The sequence below is a fragment of the Anoplopoma fimbria genome, chromosome 7, assembly GCF_027596085.1.
Source record: "Anoplopoma fimbria isolate UVic2021 breed Golden Eagle Sablefish chromosome 7, Afim_UVic_2022, whole genome shotgun sequence".
In the NCBI taxonomy this organism is placed as follows: domain Eukaryota; kingdom Metazoa; phylum Chordata; class Actinopteri; order Perciformes; family Anoplopomatidae; genus Anoplopoma; species Anoplopoma fimbria.
In genome coordinates this window covers 106,714-125,262 of record NC_072455.1, presented here as the reverse complement: position 1 = coordinate 125,262, position 18,549 = coordinate 106,714, and the positions used below count along the sequence as shown (strand labels likewise).

General features: G+C 40.3%; 1 protein-coding gene across 2 annotated transcripts; it reads left to right on the top strand.

Annotated features, from left to right (window-relative positions):
* Positions 1–195: 195 nt before the first annotated feature.
* On the top strand, positions 196–9,461 carry atp1b2a (ATPase Na+/K+ transporting subunit beta 2a). 2 transcript variants are annotated; one of them, XM_054601498.1, is made up of 9 exons: positions 196–502; positions 5,554–5,682; positions 6,346–6,450; positions 6,683–6,762; positions 6,942–7,067; positions 7,146–7,205; positions 7,302–7,328; positions 7,680–7,775; positions 8,226–9,461. In XM_054601498.1, the coding sequence occupies exons 1-9, from the start codon at positions 400–402 to the stop codon at positions 8,388–8,390; spliced, it is 891 nt and encodes a 296-aa protein (XP_054457473.1). In that variant the 5' UTR covers positions 196–399; the 3' UTR covers positions 8,391–9,461. The 2 variants fall into 2 exon arrangements, with proteins under 2 accessions (XP_054457473.1, XP_054457474.1); XM_054601499.1 differs by lacking the exon at positions 7,302–7,328.
* Positions 9,462–18,549: the final 9,088 nt, after the last annotated feature.

Below are 18,549 nucleotides of genomic sequence, written 5' to 3'. Positions count from 1 at the left end.
ATTAGTACTGTGTGTATTAGTACTGTGTGTATTAGTACTGTGAGTATTAGTACTGTGATAAACAGTGACACCAGAGAGAGACGTCATCACATGCGATCACGTCAGAGTCTGCAGGGGGCGGGGTCTGTCCTGATGAAGCTCCTCTGTGATTGGCGGTGAAAGGGGAGCAGGTGTGACGTCACACTGTTTGGGGGAGGAGGAGTGAGTCGCAGTGACACTCTCCGTCTCACTCTCCGTCCGTCTCACTCTCCGTCCGTCTCTCGGTCTCATCTCACCGATCAATCGGATCGATTCTCATCACCGAGCAGCAGCGGCCGGAGGCTCGTTCCGTCACCGCTCCATCTTCCTCCTCCATCTTCCTTCCTCCTCTTCCTCCTCTTCCTCCTCTTCCTCTCCATCATGTCCGGAGTGAAGGAGGACCGTAAAGGCTCCAGTGACAGATGGGAGTTCTTCTGGAACCCACGAACTCACGAGCTGCTGGGAAGGACCGCCTCGAGCTGGGGTGGAGGTGAGTCTTGTTGTTGTTATTATTGTTATTATTGTTGTTGTTATTATTGTTATTATTACTATTATTGTTATTATTATTATTGTTATTATTATTATTATTGTTATTATTGTTGTTGTTATTATTGTTGTTATTATTGTTGTTATTATTGTTGTTATTATTGTTATTATTGTTATTATTATTAATATTATTGTTGTTGTTATTATTGTTATTATTATTGTTGTTGTTTTCTGTTTAATGTCTCACGATTCATTCATCAGCTGAATCTATGTGATTTGTTTGAGATATTTATTATTGATAAACGTCTTTATTAATATATGAATTCTTGGATTAATGGAGGAAGTGATCAGCTGATGAATCGATGATGAAATAGTAAACGTCTTTCATTTGTTATCTTTAAAGCAGTCCATAAATACTGACTTTAGTGTTTCTCTATGTCTCTACGTCAAATCAATAAATCCGGATCATGATTATTGATGATGAAACTGTGATGTAATCAGAGTAACCTGAAACATTGTTATGATTGTTAAGGTTCACTTCTAATTAATGCTGAATGTGATGTCTGATCGATATCAATGTTATCAAAGGCACCTTAAAGCTACAAGAATCCCGTGGACAACTCTGACTCCCATGATGCAATTCACTAGCAGACAGCCAGTGACAGAGCTCCGTGTTCAGATGAAGATTAAACTGTTTTATAATCTGCACTTTAAATTAATTCACATTTAAATCCTTGTTTAAATTGAGGGTGATTTCAGTAACCATGACGACATCTTCTGGCCTTTTCTCCACGGCAACAGCAGCTCATGGGTATTGTAGTGTTGAGTCAGACAGCAGTTTCCATCATCAGGAGAGTTTCTGTGTTTGTTGTTTTAAGGAAGAACTTTTGAACTAGTGATTAACTAGTGATAAACTGGTGGTTAACTGGTGGTTAACTGTCTGTTAACTAGTGGTTAACCGTCTGTTAACTAGTGGTAAACTGGTGGTTAACTGTCTGTTAACTGGTGGTAAACTGGTGGTTAACTGTCTGTTAACTGGTGGTAAACTGGTGGTTAACTGTCTGTAAACTAGTGGTTAACTGGTGGTTAACTGTCTGTTAACTAGTGATTAACTGGTGATAAACTGGTGGTTAACTGCCAGTTAACTAGTGGTTAACTGGTGGTTAACTGTCTGTTAACTAGTGGTAAACTGGTGGTTAACTGGTGGTAAACTGGTGGTTAACTGGTGGTTAACTGTCTGTTAACTAGTGGTTAACTGTCTGTTAAATAGTGGTTAACTGTCTGTTAAATAGTGGTAAACTGGTGGTTAACTGTCTGTTAACTAGTGGTTAACTAGTGGTTAACCATTTGTAAACTGGTGGTAAAGTGTCTTTTAACTAGTGGTACACTGGTGATTAACTGTCTGTTAACTGGTGGTAAACTGGTGGTAAACTGGTGGTAAACTGGTGGTTAACTAGTGGTTAACTGTCTGTTAACTAGTGGTAAACTGGTGGTTAACTGTCTGTTAACTAGTGGTAAACTGGTGGTTAACTGTCTGTTAACTGGTGGTAAACTGGTGGTTAACTGTCTGTTAACTAGTGGTTAACTGTTTGTAAACTGGTGGTAAAGTGTATTTTAACTGGTGATTAACTGTCTGTTAACTAGTGGTTAACTGTCTGTTAAATAGTGGTAAACTGGTGGTTAACTGTCGGTTAACTAGTGGTTAACTGTCTGTTAACTGGTGGTAAACTGGTGGTAGACTGGTGGTAGACTGGTGGTTAACTGTCTGTTAACTAGTGATTAACTGGTGGTAAACTGGTGGTAAACTGGTGGTTAACTGTCTGTTAACTAGTGGTAAACTGGTGGTAAACTGGTGGTTAACTGGTGGTAAAGTGTCTGTTAACTAGTTGTACACTGGTGGTTAACTGTCTGTAAACTGGTGATAAACTGGTGGTTAACTGATGGTAAAGTGTCTGTTAACTAGTGGTACACTGGTGGTTAACTGTCTGTTAAGTAGTGGTTAACTGGTGATTAACTGTCTGTAAACTGATGGTAAAGTGTCTGTTAACTAGTGGTACACTGGTGGTTAACTGTCTGTAAACTGGTGGTAAGGTGTCTGTTAACTAGTGATTAACTAGTGATTAACTGGTGGTTAACTGGTGGTAAAGTGAAAAAATCCAGATTCTCTGTAGGGACCAGTTACCTGTAGGGACCAGTTACCTCTAGGAACCAGTTATCTGTAGGGACCAGTTACCTGTAGGAACCAGTTATCTGTAGGGACCAGTTACCTGTAGGAACCAGTTACCTGTAGGGACCAGTTACCTGAGGGAACCAGTTACCTGTAGGGGCCAGTTACCTGTAGGGAACAGTTACCTGTAGGGACCAGTCACCTGTAGGAACCAGTTACCTGCAGGAACCAGTTACCTGTAGGGACCAGTTACCTGTAGGGAACAGTTACCTGTAGGGACCAGTCACCTGTAGGAACCAGTTACCTGTAGGAACCAGTCACCTGTAGGGACCAGTTACCTCTAGGAACCAGTTATCTGTAGGGACCAGTTACCTGTAGGAACCAGTCACCTGTAGGGACCAGTTACCTGTAGGGACCAGTCACCTGTAGGGACCAGTTACCTGTAGGAACCAGTTACCTGTAGGAACCAGTTACCTGTAGGGACCAGTTAACTCTAGGAACCAGTTACCTGTAGGAACCAGTCACCTGTAGGGACCAGTTACCTGTAGGGACCAGTTAACTCTAGGAACCAGTTACCTGTAGGAACCAGTCACCTGTAGGGACCAGTCACCTGTAGGGACCAGTCACCTGTAGGGACCAGTTACCTGTAGGGACCAGTCACCTGTAGGGACCAGTTACCTGTAGGAACCAGTTACCTGTAGGGACCAGTTACCTGTAGGAACCAGTTACCTGTAGGGACCAGTTACCTGTAGGGACCAGTCACCTGTAGGGACCAGTTACCTGTAGGGACCAGTCACCTGTAGGGACCAGTTACCTGTAGGAACCAGTTACCTGTAGGAACCAGTTACCTGTAGGAACCAGTCACCTGTAGGGACCAGTTACCTGTAGGAACCAGTTACCTCTAGGAACCAGTTACCTGTAGGGACCAGTTACCTGTAGGAACCAGTTACCTCTAGGAACCAGTTACCTGTAGGGACCAGTCACCTGTAGGGACCAGTCACCTGTAGGGACCAGTTACCTGTAGGGACCAGTTACCTGTAGGGACCAGTCACCTGTAGGGACCAGTTACCTGTAGGAACCAGTTATCTCTAGGAACCAGTTACCTGTAGGAACCAGTCACCTGTAGGGACCACTTACCTGTAGGAACCAGTTATCTCTAGGAACCAGTCACCTGTAGGGACCAGTTACCTGTAGGGACCACTTACCTGTAGGAACCAGTTATCTCTAGGAACCAGTCACCTGTAGGAACCAGTTACCTGTAGGGACCAGTTACCTGTAGGAACAGCTACCTGTAGGAACAGCTCCCTGTAGGAACAGCTACCTGTAGGGACCAGTTACCTGTAGGAACAGTTACCTGTAGGAACAGCTACCTGTAGGGACCAGTTACCTGTAGGAACAGCTACCTGTAGGAACAGCTACCTGTAGGAACAGCTACCTGTAGGAACAGTTACCTGTAGGAACAGTTACCTGTAGGAACAGTTACCTGTAGGAACAGCTACCTGTAGGAACAGCTACCTGTAGGAACAGCTACCTTTAGGAACAGTTACCTGTAGGAACAGTTACCTGTAGGAACAGTTACCTGTAGGAACAGCTACCTGTAGGAACAGCTCCCTGTAGGAACAGCTCCCTGTAGGAACAGCTCCCTGTAGGAACAGCTACCTTTAGGAACAGTTACCTGTAGGAACAGTTACCTGTAGGAACAGCTACCTGTAGGAACAGCTACCTGTAGGAACAGTTACCTGTAGGAACAGTTACCTGTAGGAACAGTTACCTGTAGGAACAGCTCCCTGTAGGAACAGCTACCTTTAAGAACAGTTACCTGTAGGAACAGCTACCTGTAGGAACAGTTCATATTGTCACAGTGATATAAAATAATCCCTCACTGTTCCACTGAGTTGAAATCTGCTCTTGATTTACATAACTACACTCTGATGATGTCATACTACCCATCATGCACCAGGGCAATGAATGTTTGGCCTTGATGGAGACTGAAGGACACACACACTCTCACACACTGATACACATACACAATAAACTGAAGTGAAGTGTACGACATCAGAGAGGAGCATTACTGTGTGTGTGTGTGTGAGTGTGTATGAGTGTGTGTGTGTGTGTGTTTGTATTAGTGTGTATGAGTGTGTGTTAATCTGGATTAAGCAGACAGACGAGGTTGATTGGACTGTAATATATCCACACACACATACAAACACACACATGTTGGTAGTTCTACTCTGACGTTAAAGATGTGCAGTGACTGGTGTTAAAGACGTGCAGTGACTCTGGTGTTAAAGACGTGCAGTGAAAGACGTGCAGTGACTCTGGTGTTAAAGACGTGCAGTGACTCTGGTGTTAAAGACGTGCAGTGAAAGACGTGCAGTGACTGGTGTTAAAGACGTGCAGTGACTCTGGCGTTAAAGACGTGCAGTGACTGATGTTAAAGACGTGCAGTGACTCTGACCTTAAAGACGTGCAGTGACTGATGTTAAAGATGTGCAGTGACTGATGTTAAAGACGTGCAGTGACTGATGTTAAAGACGTGCAGTGACTGATGTTAAAGACGTGCAGTGACTCTGGTGTTAAAAAACGTGCAGTGACTGATGTTAAAGACGTGCAGTGGAAACTGAGTAAACTGGATGCTGTTAATGTGAACTGAAAGTAACCAGTATGAAGATGAGAAAAAGAGAGAGCCGGTACCGACTGAGAGATTATACCCTCCCCCTATCCTCCCTCCTCCCCCCAACACACACTGAATGTAGGTCAGCAGGGGGCGGGGCTAAACTCAAGAGGATTATAAAGATGATATTTGGAGGAGGGGGGGGAGGATGTAAAGTGCTCTACTGTGTAACACAAAGCTCTGTCTCCCCCTTTGTCTCCCCCTTCAGGTCTGATCCTGCTCTTCTACCTGGTCTTCTACCTGTTTCTGGCCGGGATGTTCGTTCTCACCATGTACATCATGCTGCTGACGCTCGATGACTACAAACCCACCTGGCAGGACCGTTTGGCCACTCCAGGTAACAAAAACAAACACACCAACTCTTGTTTCGGTGTTTCAGGGATTCTGATTGGCTGGTAAACGAGGCTCAGCTGTGATTTGTTAACGAGGCTCAGCCTGTGATCGGTTAACGAGGCTCAGCCTGTGATTGGTTAACGAGGCTCAGCCTGTGATTGGTTAACGAGGCTCAGTCTGTGATTTGTTAACGTGGCTCAGCCTGTGATCGGTTAACGAGGCTCAGCCTGTGATTTGTTAATGAGGCTCAGCCTGTGATTGGTCAACGAGGTTCAGCCTGTGATTGGTTAACGAGGCTCAGCCTGTGATTGGTTAACGAGGCTCAGCCTGTGATTGGTTAACGAGGCTCAGCCTGTGATTGGTCAACGAGGTTCAGCCTGTGATTGGTTAACGAGGCTCAGCCTGTGATCGGTTAACGAGGCTCAGCCTGTGATTTGTTAACGAGGCTCAGCCTGTGATCGGTTAACGAGGCTCAGTCTGTGATTTGTTAACGTGGCTCAGCCTGTGATTGGTCAACGAGGTTCAGCCTGTGATTGGTTAACGAGGCTCAGTCTGTGATTGGTTAACGAGGCTCAGCCTGTGATTGGTCAACGAGGCTCAGTCTGTGATTGGTTAACGAGGCTCAGCCTGTGATTGGTTAACAAGGACATGTGTTCTCTTGTTTCAGGGATGATGATTCGTCCGAAGGGCGATCAGCTGGAGATCAGTTTTTCCATGTCACAAACGGAGAGCTGGGACGGTTTCGTCCACAACCTCAACCGCTTCCTGACTCGTAAGATTCTCCTTAATTAATTATCATATTCACAGATGTGACGTCATCACTCGGAGTACATATTTAACTTCATAATGTGGAGTGATGTCACTCATCATTAGTTAATTAGTGATGTTTCTCATTGTGGCTGGAAACAAGGAGCTACATGAAAGTGAAGAGTTAGTTAAGATACCTGTCTGTCTGTCTGACTGACTTTCTGTCTATCCACCTGTCTGTCTCTCTCTGTCTGTAGCGTACAACGACCGCTATCAGGTTCAGACCAACGATAACTGCTCACCAGATCAATACTTCATTCAAGAGGACAGTGGAGAGGTAAACCTGTCGTTCTCTCTGCCTGTCTAGCTCTCTGCCTTCTTGTCTCACCTCACACCTGCCTGTCTCACCCTCCACATGCCTGTCTCACTACCTGCCTGTCTGTTTCACTCCCCACCTGCCTGCCTATTTCCTCACCCTCCACCTGCTTGTCTCATCCTCAACCTGTCTGTCTGCAGGTCAGGAACAATCCCAAGCGCTCCTGTCAGTTTAATCGGACGATGTTGGAGGAGTGCTCGGGGGTGTCTGATGGTTTCTATGGTTACAGCAGCGGTCAGCCCTGCATCCTCATCAAACTGAACCGGGTACGTCGCTCGTTGTGCTTAACGAGGCTCAGAGCCACGACTCACTCTCCTGACCTGTCTACCCGTCTGTCTCTCCAGGTCATCGGTATGTTGCCGGGGAAGGACGGTCAGTCTCCTTATGTCACCTGTGGAGCCAAGGTCTGAACCTGTCTGTCTGAACCTGTCTGTCTGTCTGAATCTGTCTGTCTGAACCTGTCTGTCTGACTCTGTCTCCATGTTTTCATCCTTCATCAGAGGTACAGAGTGGAGAAAGATGAGTGGGTAAGAACAGTAGAAAGGAAGATTGTAGAACCTAGAACCAGAGGGTCACAAAGTAGAACCACAGAGTCACAAGGTAGAACCAGAGTCAGAACGTAGAACATCAACAGAAGCTCTCCTGGTTAAAGTTTTTATTATTAACGTAGAACTTTAAACACTTTTACATTGTAGAACCAAAGAGTCAGGACATTAAACCAGTTTTGTAGAACCTCACAGTCACAACGTAGAACCTCAACAGAAGCTCTCTTGGTTATAGTTTCTGACTGAGCAGTTTATTAATGTGTGTGTGTGTGTGTGTGTGTGTGTGTGTGTGTGTGTGTGTGTGTGTGTGTGTGTGTGTGTGTGTGTGTTCAGAGGGAGGACAGCGATAAGATCGGAGCTCTGGCGTACTATCCTCCTAACGGAACCTTCAACCTCATGTACTACCCGTACTACGGAAAGAAAGCTCAGGTAACAAACTCAACACACTGTAGATCGCTTTAGTAGACCGGTCTCATGGATCCAAGACAGCTAGTCCTTCTAGAACGATTCAGTAGATCCATTAGACCCAGTAGATCTGTAGGACCCAGTAGGACCCAGTAGATCAGTATGATCCAGTAGATCAGTAAGATCCAGTAGATCAGCAGGACCCAGTAGATCAGTAGGATCCAGGACCCAGTAGATCAGTAGGACCTAGTAGATCAGTAGGATCCAGTAGATCCTAATGATCTACTGGATCTTACTGATCTAATGATCCTAATGATCTACTGGATCCTACTGATCTACTGGATCAGTAGGATTCAGTAGATCAGTAAGACCCAGTAGATCAGTAGGATCCAGGACCCAGTAGATCAGTAGGATCCAGACTAAGCTCTCTGCAGTGACGTCCTATAACTCGGTGTGATGTGTTTACTGTCTCAGGTGAACTACACTCAGCCTCTGGTGGCCGTGAAGTTCCTGAACGCCTCTCTGAACACCGACATCAACGTGGAGTGTAAAATAAACTCCAACACTCTCGCCGAAGGCAGCGAGAGAGACAAGTTCGCCGGACGGGTGTCCTTCAAACTGCGAATCAACGACAAATAGACACACCTGCAGAACACACACACATGTACACACACATGTTAAAGCTGTAAACACCGTTTGTGTTTGGTTCTATTTCTCCATGATGCGTTTACTGACCCTCTGTTTTTAAGTATTTAACCTTTAGTTGCAGCCTGATTGTCCCCAGTAGTCGTTTGGTTTTGTATTTCTGATCCTCGACAGCTTTAAGTCAAACACACTGACCATGAAACCGACCAATCAGCACGCACACACGCTGATGTCACCCAGGATGGACTGACGACAGGTGGATCTTCACCTCCATCATTATATCAGTCTGCATGAAGGCCAATTATTGATCGCACAGCTGATGAGTTTACTGATCAGTTTATTGAGTCATGTCACATATTTATTTATTAATTAATTAATTATTTAGGGTTATTTACGATAATGTTTTTTATACCGGTTCAGGAACCAGTTTAAAAATCTGGACAGGAACCAGTTCAGGAACCAGTTTAAAAATCTGAACAGGAACCAGTTCAGAAACCAGTTCAGGAAACATATCAATAATAGTTCAGGATCAGGACCAGTTTGTAAATGGCAGGTGAAACCAGTTCAGGAACTGGTCTGTCTCTTTGGCCGTGTTTAACCCTGGTCTCTTGGTGCGTTGCCATGGAAGCTGAATCCACGCCAATCAGACGCTAGCTTTAGTAACCATGGCAACAATGTTGTGTTGGTCATATCTTTTCTTGTTTATCGTCGTGGCAGAGCTCGTTATTTTCGTAGAGTGATTAGTGAAGAGCTAGAGTGTTAGGGAGTCTTATGCGGCTTTTGTCTTTGTTTACTATTGACATCGTGTGGCTGAGCATGGAAACTGTTGCCATGTGACACACACACGTTCTGTCTCCTCACCTGTCAATCACTCTTGTCTGACCACGCCCCCCCATACTGCTCTCAAACTATCGTCTTTCTCTAAAGAGTGACCAGATTGTCCTGCTGTATGATGTCATATGATACTTCTTTGTGATTGGTTGATTTCTCCTGCCTGAAAATGTCCCTGTGTTTTACAGACAATAAAATCTAATAAATGAAACAGAAAAAATACCAAAACAACCTGTCAGTGATTTATGGAGAGCCAAGAATGACGCTTACAGGTTTAAAGACTACAAACTGCAACGCTTCCTGGTTTAATGACTACAAACTGACAACACGTCCAGGTTTAAAGACTACAAACTGACAACACATCCTGGTTTAAAGACTACAAACTGACAACCCTTCCAGGTTTAAAGTCTCCAAACTGCAACGCTTCCTGGTTTAATGACTACAAACTGCAACGCTTCCTGGTTTAATGACTACAAACTGAACTTTGAAGGACCACATCCTGTGTGTGTCTTCAGTCGATGTGTAAACTGAAACCTGCTGATGATGAACTCCAGTAATGTTCTCGTAGAAGAGCCTGTGTGGAAGCTCCAGAGATCCTCACCAGACGGTTTAAACAGTGAAGAAGAAACAGACGGTTTAAAACAGTGAAGAAGAAACAGACGGTTTAAAACAGTGAAGAAGAAACAGACGGTTTAAAACAGTGAAGAAGAAACAGACGGTTTAAAACAGTGAAGAAGAAACAGACGGTTTAAACAGTGAAGAAGAAACAGACGGTTTAAAACAGTGAAGAAACAGACGGTTTAAAACAGTGAAGAAAAAACAGAGGGTTTAAAACAGTGAAGAAACAGACGTTTAAACAGTGAAGAAGAAACAGACGGTTTAAACAGTGAAGAAGAAACAGACGGTTTAAAACAGTGAAGAAGAAACAGACGGTTTAAAACAGAGAAGAAGAAACAGACGGTTTAATACAGTGAAGAAGAAGAAACAGACGGTTTAATACAGTGAAGAAGAAGAAACAGACAGTTTAAAACAGTTAAGAAACAGACGGTTTAAAACAGAGAAGAAGAAACAGACGGTTTAATACAGTGAAGAAAAAACAGACGATTTAAAACAGTGAAGAAACAGACGGTTTAAACAGTGAAGAAGAAACAGACGGTTTAAACAGTGAAGAAGAAACAGACGGTTTAAAACAGTGAAGAAGAAACAGACGGTTTAAAACAGAGAAGAAGAAACAGACGGTTTAATACAGTGAAGAAGAAGAAACAGACAGTTTAAAACAGTGAAGAAACAGACGGTTTAAAACAGAGAAGAAGAAACAGACGGTTTAATACAGTGAAGAAACAGACGATTTAAAACAGTGAAGAAACAGATGGTTTAAACAGTGAAGAAGAAACAGAGGTTTAAACAGTGAAGAAGAAACAGACGGTTTAAAACAGTGAAGAAACAGACGGTTTAAAACAGTGAAGAAGAAACAGACGGTTTAAACAGTGAAGAAGAAGAAGAAGAAACAGACGGTTTAATACAGTGAAGAAGAAGAAACAGACGTGTTTAAAACAGTGAAGAAGAAACAGACGGTTCAATACAGTGAAGAAGAAGAAACAGATGGTTTAAAACAGTGAAGAAGAAACAGACGGTTTAAACAGTGAAGAAGAAACAGACGGTTTAAACAGTGAAGAAGAAACAGACGGTTTAAAACAGTGAAGAAGAAACAGACGGTTTAATACAGTGAAGAAGAAACAGACGGTTTAAAACAGTGAAGAAGAAACAGACGGTTTAAAACAGTGAAGAAGAAACAGACGGTTTAAAACAGTGAAGAAGAAACAGACGGTTTAAAACAGTGAAGAAGAAACAGACGGTTTAAAACAGTGAAGAAGAAACAGACGGTTTAAAACAGTGAAGAAGAAACAGACGGTTTAAAACAGTGAAGAAGAAACAGACGGTTTAAAACAGTGAAGAAGAAGACGGTTTAAAACAGACGGTTTTTGAAGAAGAAGAAACAGACGGTTTAATACAGTGAAGAAGAAGAAACAGACAGTTTAAAACAGTGAAGAAACAGACGGTTTAAAACAGAGAAGAAGAAACAGACGGTTTAATACAGTGAAGAAAAACAGACGATTTAAAACAGTGAAGAAACAGACGGTTTAAACAGTGAAGAAGAAACAGATGGTTTAAACAGTGAAGAAGAAACAGACGGTTTAAAACAGTGAAGAAGAAACAGACGGTTTAAAACAGAGAAGAAGAAACAGACGGTTTAATACAGTGAAGAAGAAGAAACAGACAGTTTAAAACAGTGAAGAAACAGACGGTTTAAAACAGAGAAGAAGAAACAGACGGTTTAATACAGTGAAGAAAAAACAGACGATTTAAAACAGTGAAGAAACAGACGGTTTAAACAGTGAAGAAGAAACAGATGGTTTAAACAGTGAAGAAGAAACAGACGGTTTAAAACAGTGAAAAAGAAACAGACGGTTTAAAACAGAGAAGAAGAAACAGACGGTTTAATTGAGTGAAGAAGAAGAAACAGACGGTTTAATACAGTGAAGAAGAAGAAACAGACAGTTTAAAACAGTGAAGAAACAGACGGTTTAAAACAGAGAAGAAGAAACAGACGGTTTAATACAGTGAAGAAGAAGAAACAGACGGTTTAATACAGTGAAGAAGAAGAAACAGACAGTGTTTAAAACAGTGAAGAAACAGATGATTTAAAACAGTGAAGAAGAAACAGACGGTTTAAACAGTGAAGAAGAAACAGACGGTTTAAACAGTGAAGAAGAAACAGACGGTTTAAACAGTGAAGAAGAAACAGACGGTTTAAAACAGTGAAGAAGAAACAGACGGTTTAAAACAGTGAAGAAGTTTAAAACAGTGAAGAAGAAACAGACGGTTTAAAACAGTGAAGAAGAAGAAACAGACGGCGGTTTAAACAGTGAAGAAGAAACAGACGGTTTAAAACAGAAGAAGAAGAAAAACAGTGAAGAAGAAACAGACGGTTTAAAACAGTGAAGAAGAAGAAACAGACAGTGTTTAAAACAGTGAAGAAACAGATGATTTAAAACAGTGAAGAAGAAACAGACGGTTTAAACAGTGAAGAAGAAAAGACAGTGAAGGTTTAAAACAGTGAAGAAGAAACAGACGGTTTAAACAGTGAAGAAGAAACAGACGGTTTAAACAGTGAAGAAGAAACAGATGGTTTAAACAGTGAAGAAGAAACAGACGGTTTAAAACAGTGAAGAAGAAACAGATGGTTTAAACAGTGAAGAAACAGACGGTTTAAACAGTGAAGAAGAAACAGATGGTTTAAACAGTGAAGAAGAAACAGACGGTTTAAAACAGTGAAGAAGAAGAAACAGACGGTTTAATACAGTGAAGAAGAAGAAACAGACGGTTTAATACAGTGAAGAAGAAACAGACAGTTTAAAACAGTGAAGAAGAAACAGACGGTTTAAACAGTGAAGAAGAAGAAACAGATGGTTTAAAACAGAGAAGAAGAAACAGACAGTTTAAAACAGTGAAGAAACAGACGGTTTAAAACAGTGAAGAAGAAACAGACGTTTAAAACAGTGAAGAAACAGACGTTTAAACAGTGAAGAAGAAACAGACGGTTTAAAACAGTGAAGAAACAGACGGTTTAAACAGTGAAGAAGAAACAGACGGTTTAAAACAGTGAAGAAGAAGAAACAGACGGTTTAATACAGTGAAGAAGAAACAACAGGCGGTTTAATACAGTGAAGAAGAAGAAACAGACGGTTTAATACAGTGAATAAGAAACAGACGGTTTAATACAGTGAAGAAGAAACAGACAGTTTAATACAGTGAAGAAGAAACAGACGGTTTAAAACAGTGAAGAAGAAACAGACGTTTAAACAGTGAAGAAGAAACAGACGGTTTAAAACAGTGAAGAAGAAACAGACGGTTTAAAACAGTGAAGAAGAAACAGACGGTTTAAAACAGTGAAGAAGAAGAAACAGACGGTTTAATACAGTGAAGAAACAGACGGTTTAAAACAGTGAAGACGAAACAGACGTTTAAAACAGTGAAGAAACAGACGGTTTAAACAGTGAAGAAGAAACAGACGGTTTAAAACAGTGAAGAAACAGACGGTTTAATACAGTGAAGAAGAAACAGACGGTTTAAAACAGTGAAGAAGAAACAGACGGTTTAAACAGTGAAGAAGAAACAGACGGTTTAAACAGTGAAGAAACAGATGGTTTAAAACAGTGAAGAAACAGACGGTTTAAACAGTGAAGAAGAAACAGATGGTTTAAACAGTGAAGAAGAAACAGACGGTTTAAAACAGTGAAGAAGAAACAGACGGTTTAAAACAGAGAAGAAGAAACAGACGGTTTAATACAGTGAAGAAGAAGAAACAGACGGTTTAAAACAGTGAAGAAGAAACAGACGATTTAAAACAGTGAAGAAACAGACGGTTTAAACAGTGAAGAAGAAACAGACGGTTTAAAACAGTGAAGAAACAGACGGTTTAAAACAGAGAAGAAGAAACAGACGGTTTAATACAGTGAAGAAAAAACAGACGATTTAAAACAGTGAAGAAACAGACGGTTTAAACAGTGAAGAAGAAACAGACGGTTTAATACAGTGAAGAAGAAACAGACGGTTTTAAACAGTGAAGAAGAAACAGACGGTTTTAAACAGTGAAGAAGAAACAGACGGTTTAAAACAGTGAAGAAGAAACAGACGGTTTAAAACAGAGAAGAAGAAACAGACGGTTTAATACAGTGAAGAAGAAGAAACAGACGGTTTAATACAGTGAAGAAGAAGAAACAGACAGTTTAAAACAGTGAAGAAACAGACGGTTTAAAACAGTGAAGACGAAACAGACGTTTAAAACAGTGAAGAAACAGACGTTTAAACAGTGAAGAAGAAACAGACGGTTTAAAACAGTGAAGAAGAAACAGACGGTTTAAAACAGTGAAGAAGAAACAGACGGTTTAAAACAGTGAAGAAGAAACAGACGGTTTAATACAGTGAAGAAGAAGAAACAGATGGTTTAAAACAGTGAAGAAGAAACAGACGGTTTAAACAGTGAAGAAGAAACAGACGGTTTAAAACAGTGAAGAAGAAACAGACGGTTTAAAACAGTGAAGAAGAAACAGACGGTTTAAACAGTGAAGAAGAAGAAACAGACGGTTTAATACAGTGAAGAAGAAACAGACGGTTTAAAACAGTGAAGAAGAAACAGACGGTTTAAAACAGTGAAGAAGAAACAGACGTTTAAACAGTGAAGAAACAGATGATTTAAAACAGTGAAGAAGAAACAGACGGTTTAAACAGTGAAGAAGAAAGACGGCGTTTAAAACAGTGAAGAAACAGACGTTTAAACAGTGAAGAAGAAACAGACGGTTTAAACAGTGAAGAAGAAACAGATGGTTTAAACAGTGAAGAAGAAACAGACGGTTTAAAACAGAGAAGAAGAAACAGACGGTTTAATACAGTGAAGAAGAAGAAACAGACGGTTTAATACAGTGAAGAAGAAACAGACGGTTTAAAACAGTGAAGAAGAAACAGACGGTTTAATACAGTGAAGAAGAAGAAACAGATGGTTTAAAACAGTGAAGAAGAAACAGACAGTTTAATACAGTGTAGAAGAAACAGACGGTTTAAAACAGTGAAGAAGAAACAGACGGTTTAAAACAGTGAAGAAACAGACGTTTAAACAGTGAAGAAGAAACAGACGGTTTAAACAGTGAAGAAACAGACGGTTTAAACAGTGAAGAAGAAACAGACGGTTTAAAACAGTGAAGAAGAAACAGACGGTTTAATACAGTGAAGAAGAAACAGACGGTTTAATACAGTGAAGAAGAAACAGACGGTTTAAACAGTGAAGAAGAAACAGACGGTTTAAAACAGTGAAGAAGAAACAGACGGTTTAATACAGTGAAGAAGAAACAGACGGTTTAAAACAGTGAAGAAGAAACAGACGGTTTAAACAGTGAAGAAGAAACAGACGGTTTAAAACAGTGAAGAAACAGACGGTTTAATACAGTGAAGAAGAAGAAACAGACGGTTTAATACAGTGAAGAAGAAGAAACAGACAGTTTAAAACAGTGAAGAAACAGACGGTTTAAAACAGAGAAGAAGAAACAGACGGTTTAAACAGTGAAGAAAAAACAGACGATTTAAAACAGTGAAGAAACAGACGGTTTAAACAGTGAAGAAGAAACAGACGGTTTAAAACAGTGAAGAAACAGACGATTTAAAACAGTGAAGAAGAAACAGACGGTTTAAACAGTGAAGAAGAAACAGACGGTTTAAAACAGTGAAGAAGAAACAGACGGTTTAAAACAGTGAAGAAGAAACAGACGGTTTAAACAGTGAAGAAGAAACAGACGGTTTAAAACAGTGAAGAAGAAACAGACGGTTTAATACAGTGAAGAAGAAGAAACAGACGGTTTAATACAGTGAAGAAGAAACAGACGGTTTAAAACAGTGAAGAAGAAACAGACGGTTTAAACAGTGAAGAAGAAAAGACAGACGTTTAAACAGTGAAGAAGAAACAGACGGTTTAAACAGTGAAGAAGAAACGGACGGTTTAATACAGTGAAGAAGAAACAGACGGTTTAAACAGTGAAGAAGAAACAGACGGTTTAAACAGTGAAGAAGAAACAGACGGTTTAAACAGTGAAGAAGAAACAGACGGTTTAAACAGTGAAGAAGAAACAGACGGTTTAAAACAGTGAAGAAGAAACAGACGTTTAAACAGTGAAGAAGAAGAAACAGACGGTTTAAAACAGTGAAGAAGAAACAGACGATTTAAAACAGTGAAGAAACAGACGGTTTAAAACAGTGAAGAAGAAACAGACGGTTTAAAACAGTGAAGAAACAGACGTTTAAACAGTGAAGAAGAAACAGACGGTTTAATACAGTGAAGAAGAAGAAACAGACGGTTTAAAACAGTGAAGAAGAAACAGACGGTTTAAAACAGTGAAGAAGAAACAGACGGTTTAAAACAGTGAAGAAGAAACAGACGGTTTAAAACAGTGAAGAAACAGACGGTTTAAACAGTGAAGAAGAAACAGACGGTTTAAAACAGTGAAGAAGAAAAGGCGTTTAAACAGACGATTTAAAACAGTGAAGAAGAAACAGACGGTTTAATACAGTGAAGAAGAAACAGACGGTTTAAACAGTGAAGAAGAAACAGACGGTTTAAAACAGTGAAGAAGAAACAGACGGTTTAAAACAGTGAAGAAGAAACAGACGGTTTAAAACAGTGAAGAAACAGACGGTTTAAAACAGTGAAGAAGAAGAAACAGACGGTTTAATACAGTGAAGAAGAAGAAGAAACAGACGGTTTAAAAAGTGAAGAAGAAACAGTGAAGAAGAAACAGACGATTTAAAACAGTGAAGAAGAAACAGAAGGTTTAAACAGTGAAGAAACAGACGGTTTAAACAGTGAAGAAGAAACAGACGGTTTAAAACAGTGAAGAAGAAACAGACGGTTTAAAACAGTGAAGAAGAAACAGACGGTTTAAAACAGTGAAGAAGAAAAGAAGGTTTAAAACAGTGAAGAAGAAACAGACGGTTTAAAACAGTGAAGAAACAGACGATTTAAAACAGTGAAGAAGAAACAGACGGTTTAAACAGTGAAGAAGAAACAGACGGTTTAAACAGTGAAGAAGAAACAGACGGTTCAAAACAGTGAAGAAACAGACGGTTTAAAACAGTGAAGAAGAAACAGACGGTTTAAAACAGTGAAGAAGAAACAGACGGTTTAAAACAGTGAAGAAACAGACGTTTAAACAGTGAAGAAGAAACAGACGGTTTAAACAGTGAAGAAGAAACAGACGGTTTAAAACAGTGAAGAAGAAACAGACGGTTTAATACAGTGAAGAAGAAACAGACGGTTTAAAACAGTGAAGAAACAGACGGTTTAAACAGTGAAGAAGAAACAGACATTTAAACAGTGAAGAAGAAACAGACGGTTTAATACAGTGAAGAAGAAACAGACGGTTTAAACAGTGAAGAAGAAACAGACGGTTTAAAACAGTGAAGAAGAAGAAACAGACGGTTTAAAACAGTGAAGAAGAAACAGACGTTTAAACAGTGAAGAAGAAACAGACGGTTTAAAACAGTGAAGAAGAAACAGACGGTTTAAACAGTGAAGAAGAAACAGACGGTTTAAAACAGTGAAGAAGAAACAGACGGTTTAAAACAGTGAAGAAGAAACAGACGGTTTAAAACAGTGAAGAAGAAGACAGACGGTTTAAAACAGTGAAGAAGAAGAAACAGGCGGTTTAAAACAGTGAAGAAGAAACAGACGGTTTAAAACAGTGAAGAAGAAACAGACGGTTTAAACAGTGAAGAAGAAACAGACGGTTTAAAACAGTGAAGAAACAGACGTTTAAACAGTGAAGAAGAAACAGACGGTTTAAAACAGTGAAGAAGAAACAGGGTTTAAAACAGTGAAGAAGAAACAGACGGTTTAAAACAGTGAAGAAGAAACAGACGGTTTAAACAGTGAAGAAGAAACAGACGGTTTAAACAGTGAAGAAGAAACAGACGGTTTAAAACAGTGAAGAAGAAACAGATGGTTTAAACAGTGAAGAAGAAACAGACGGTTTAAAACAGTGAAGAAGAAACAGACGGTTTAATACAGTGAAGAAAAGAAGAAGAAACAGACGGTTTAATACAGTGAAGAAGAAACAGACAGGTTAAAACAGACAGACGGTTTAAAACAGTGAAGAAGAAACAGACGGTTTAAAACAGAGAAGAAGAAACAGACGGTTTAAACAGTGAAGAAGAAACAGACGGTTTAAAACAGTGAAGAAGAAACAGACGGTTTAAAACAGTGAAGAAACAGACGTTTAAACAGTGAAGAAGAAACAGACGGTTTAACGGTTTAAACAGTGAAGAAGAAACAGACGGTTTAAAACAGAAGAAGAAGAAACAGACGGTTTAAACAGTGAAGAAGAAACAGACGGTTTAAAACAGTGAAGAAGAAACAGTGAAGAAGACGACGGTTTAAAACAGTGAAGAAGAAGAAAAGACGGTTTTAAACAGTGAAGAAGAAAAACAGACGGTTTAAACAGTGAAGAAGAAACGGACGGTTTAAAACAGTGAAGAAGAAGAAACAGACGGTTTAATACAGTGAAGAAGAAGAAACAGACGGTTTAAAACAGTGAAGAAGAAACAGACGGTTTAAACAGTGAAGAAGAAACAGACGGTTTAAAACAGTGAAGAAGAAACAGACGTTTAAACAGTGAAGAAGAAACAGACGGTTTAAAACAGTGAAGAAGTTTAAAACAGTGAAGAAGAAACAGGTTTAAACAGTGAAGAAGAAACAGACGGTTTAAAACAGTGAAGA

Bases quoted from the DNA above. Each gene is read 5' to 3' on its own strand.
- atp1b2a (XM_054601498.1), top strand. From the start codon at position 400: ATGTCCGGAGTGAAGGAGGACCGTAAAGGCTCCAGTGACAGATGGGAG. The intron at 6,763-6,941 runs GTAAACCTGTCG...GTCTGTCTGCAG, and splicing joins TTCAAGAGGACAGTGGAGAG to GTCAGGAACAATCCCAAGCG. The intron at 7,776-8,225 runs GTAACAAACTCA...TTACTGTCTCAG, and splicing joins ACTACGGAAAGAAAGCTCAG to GTGAACTACACTCAGCCTCT.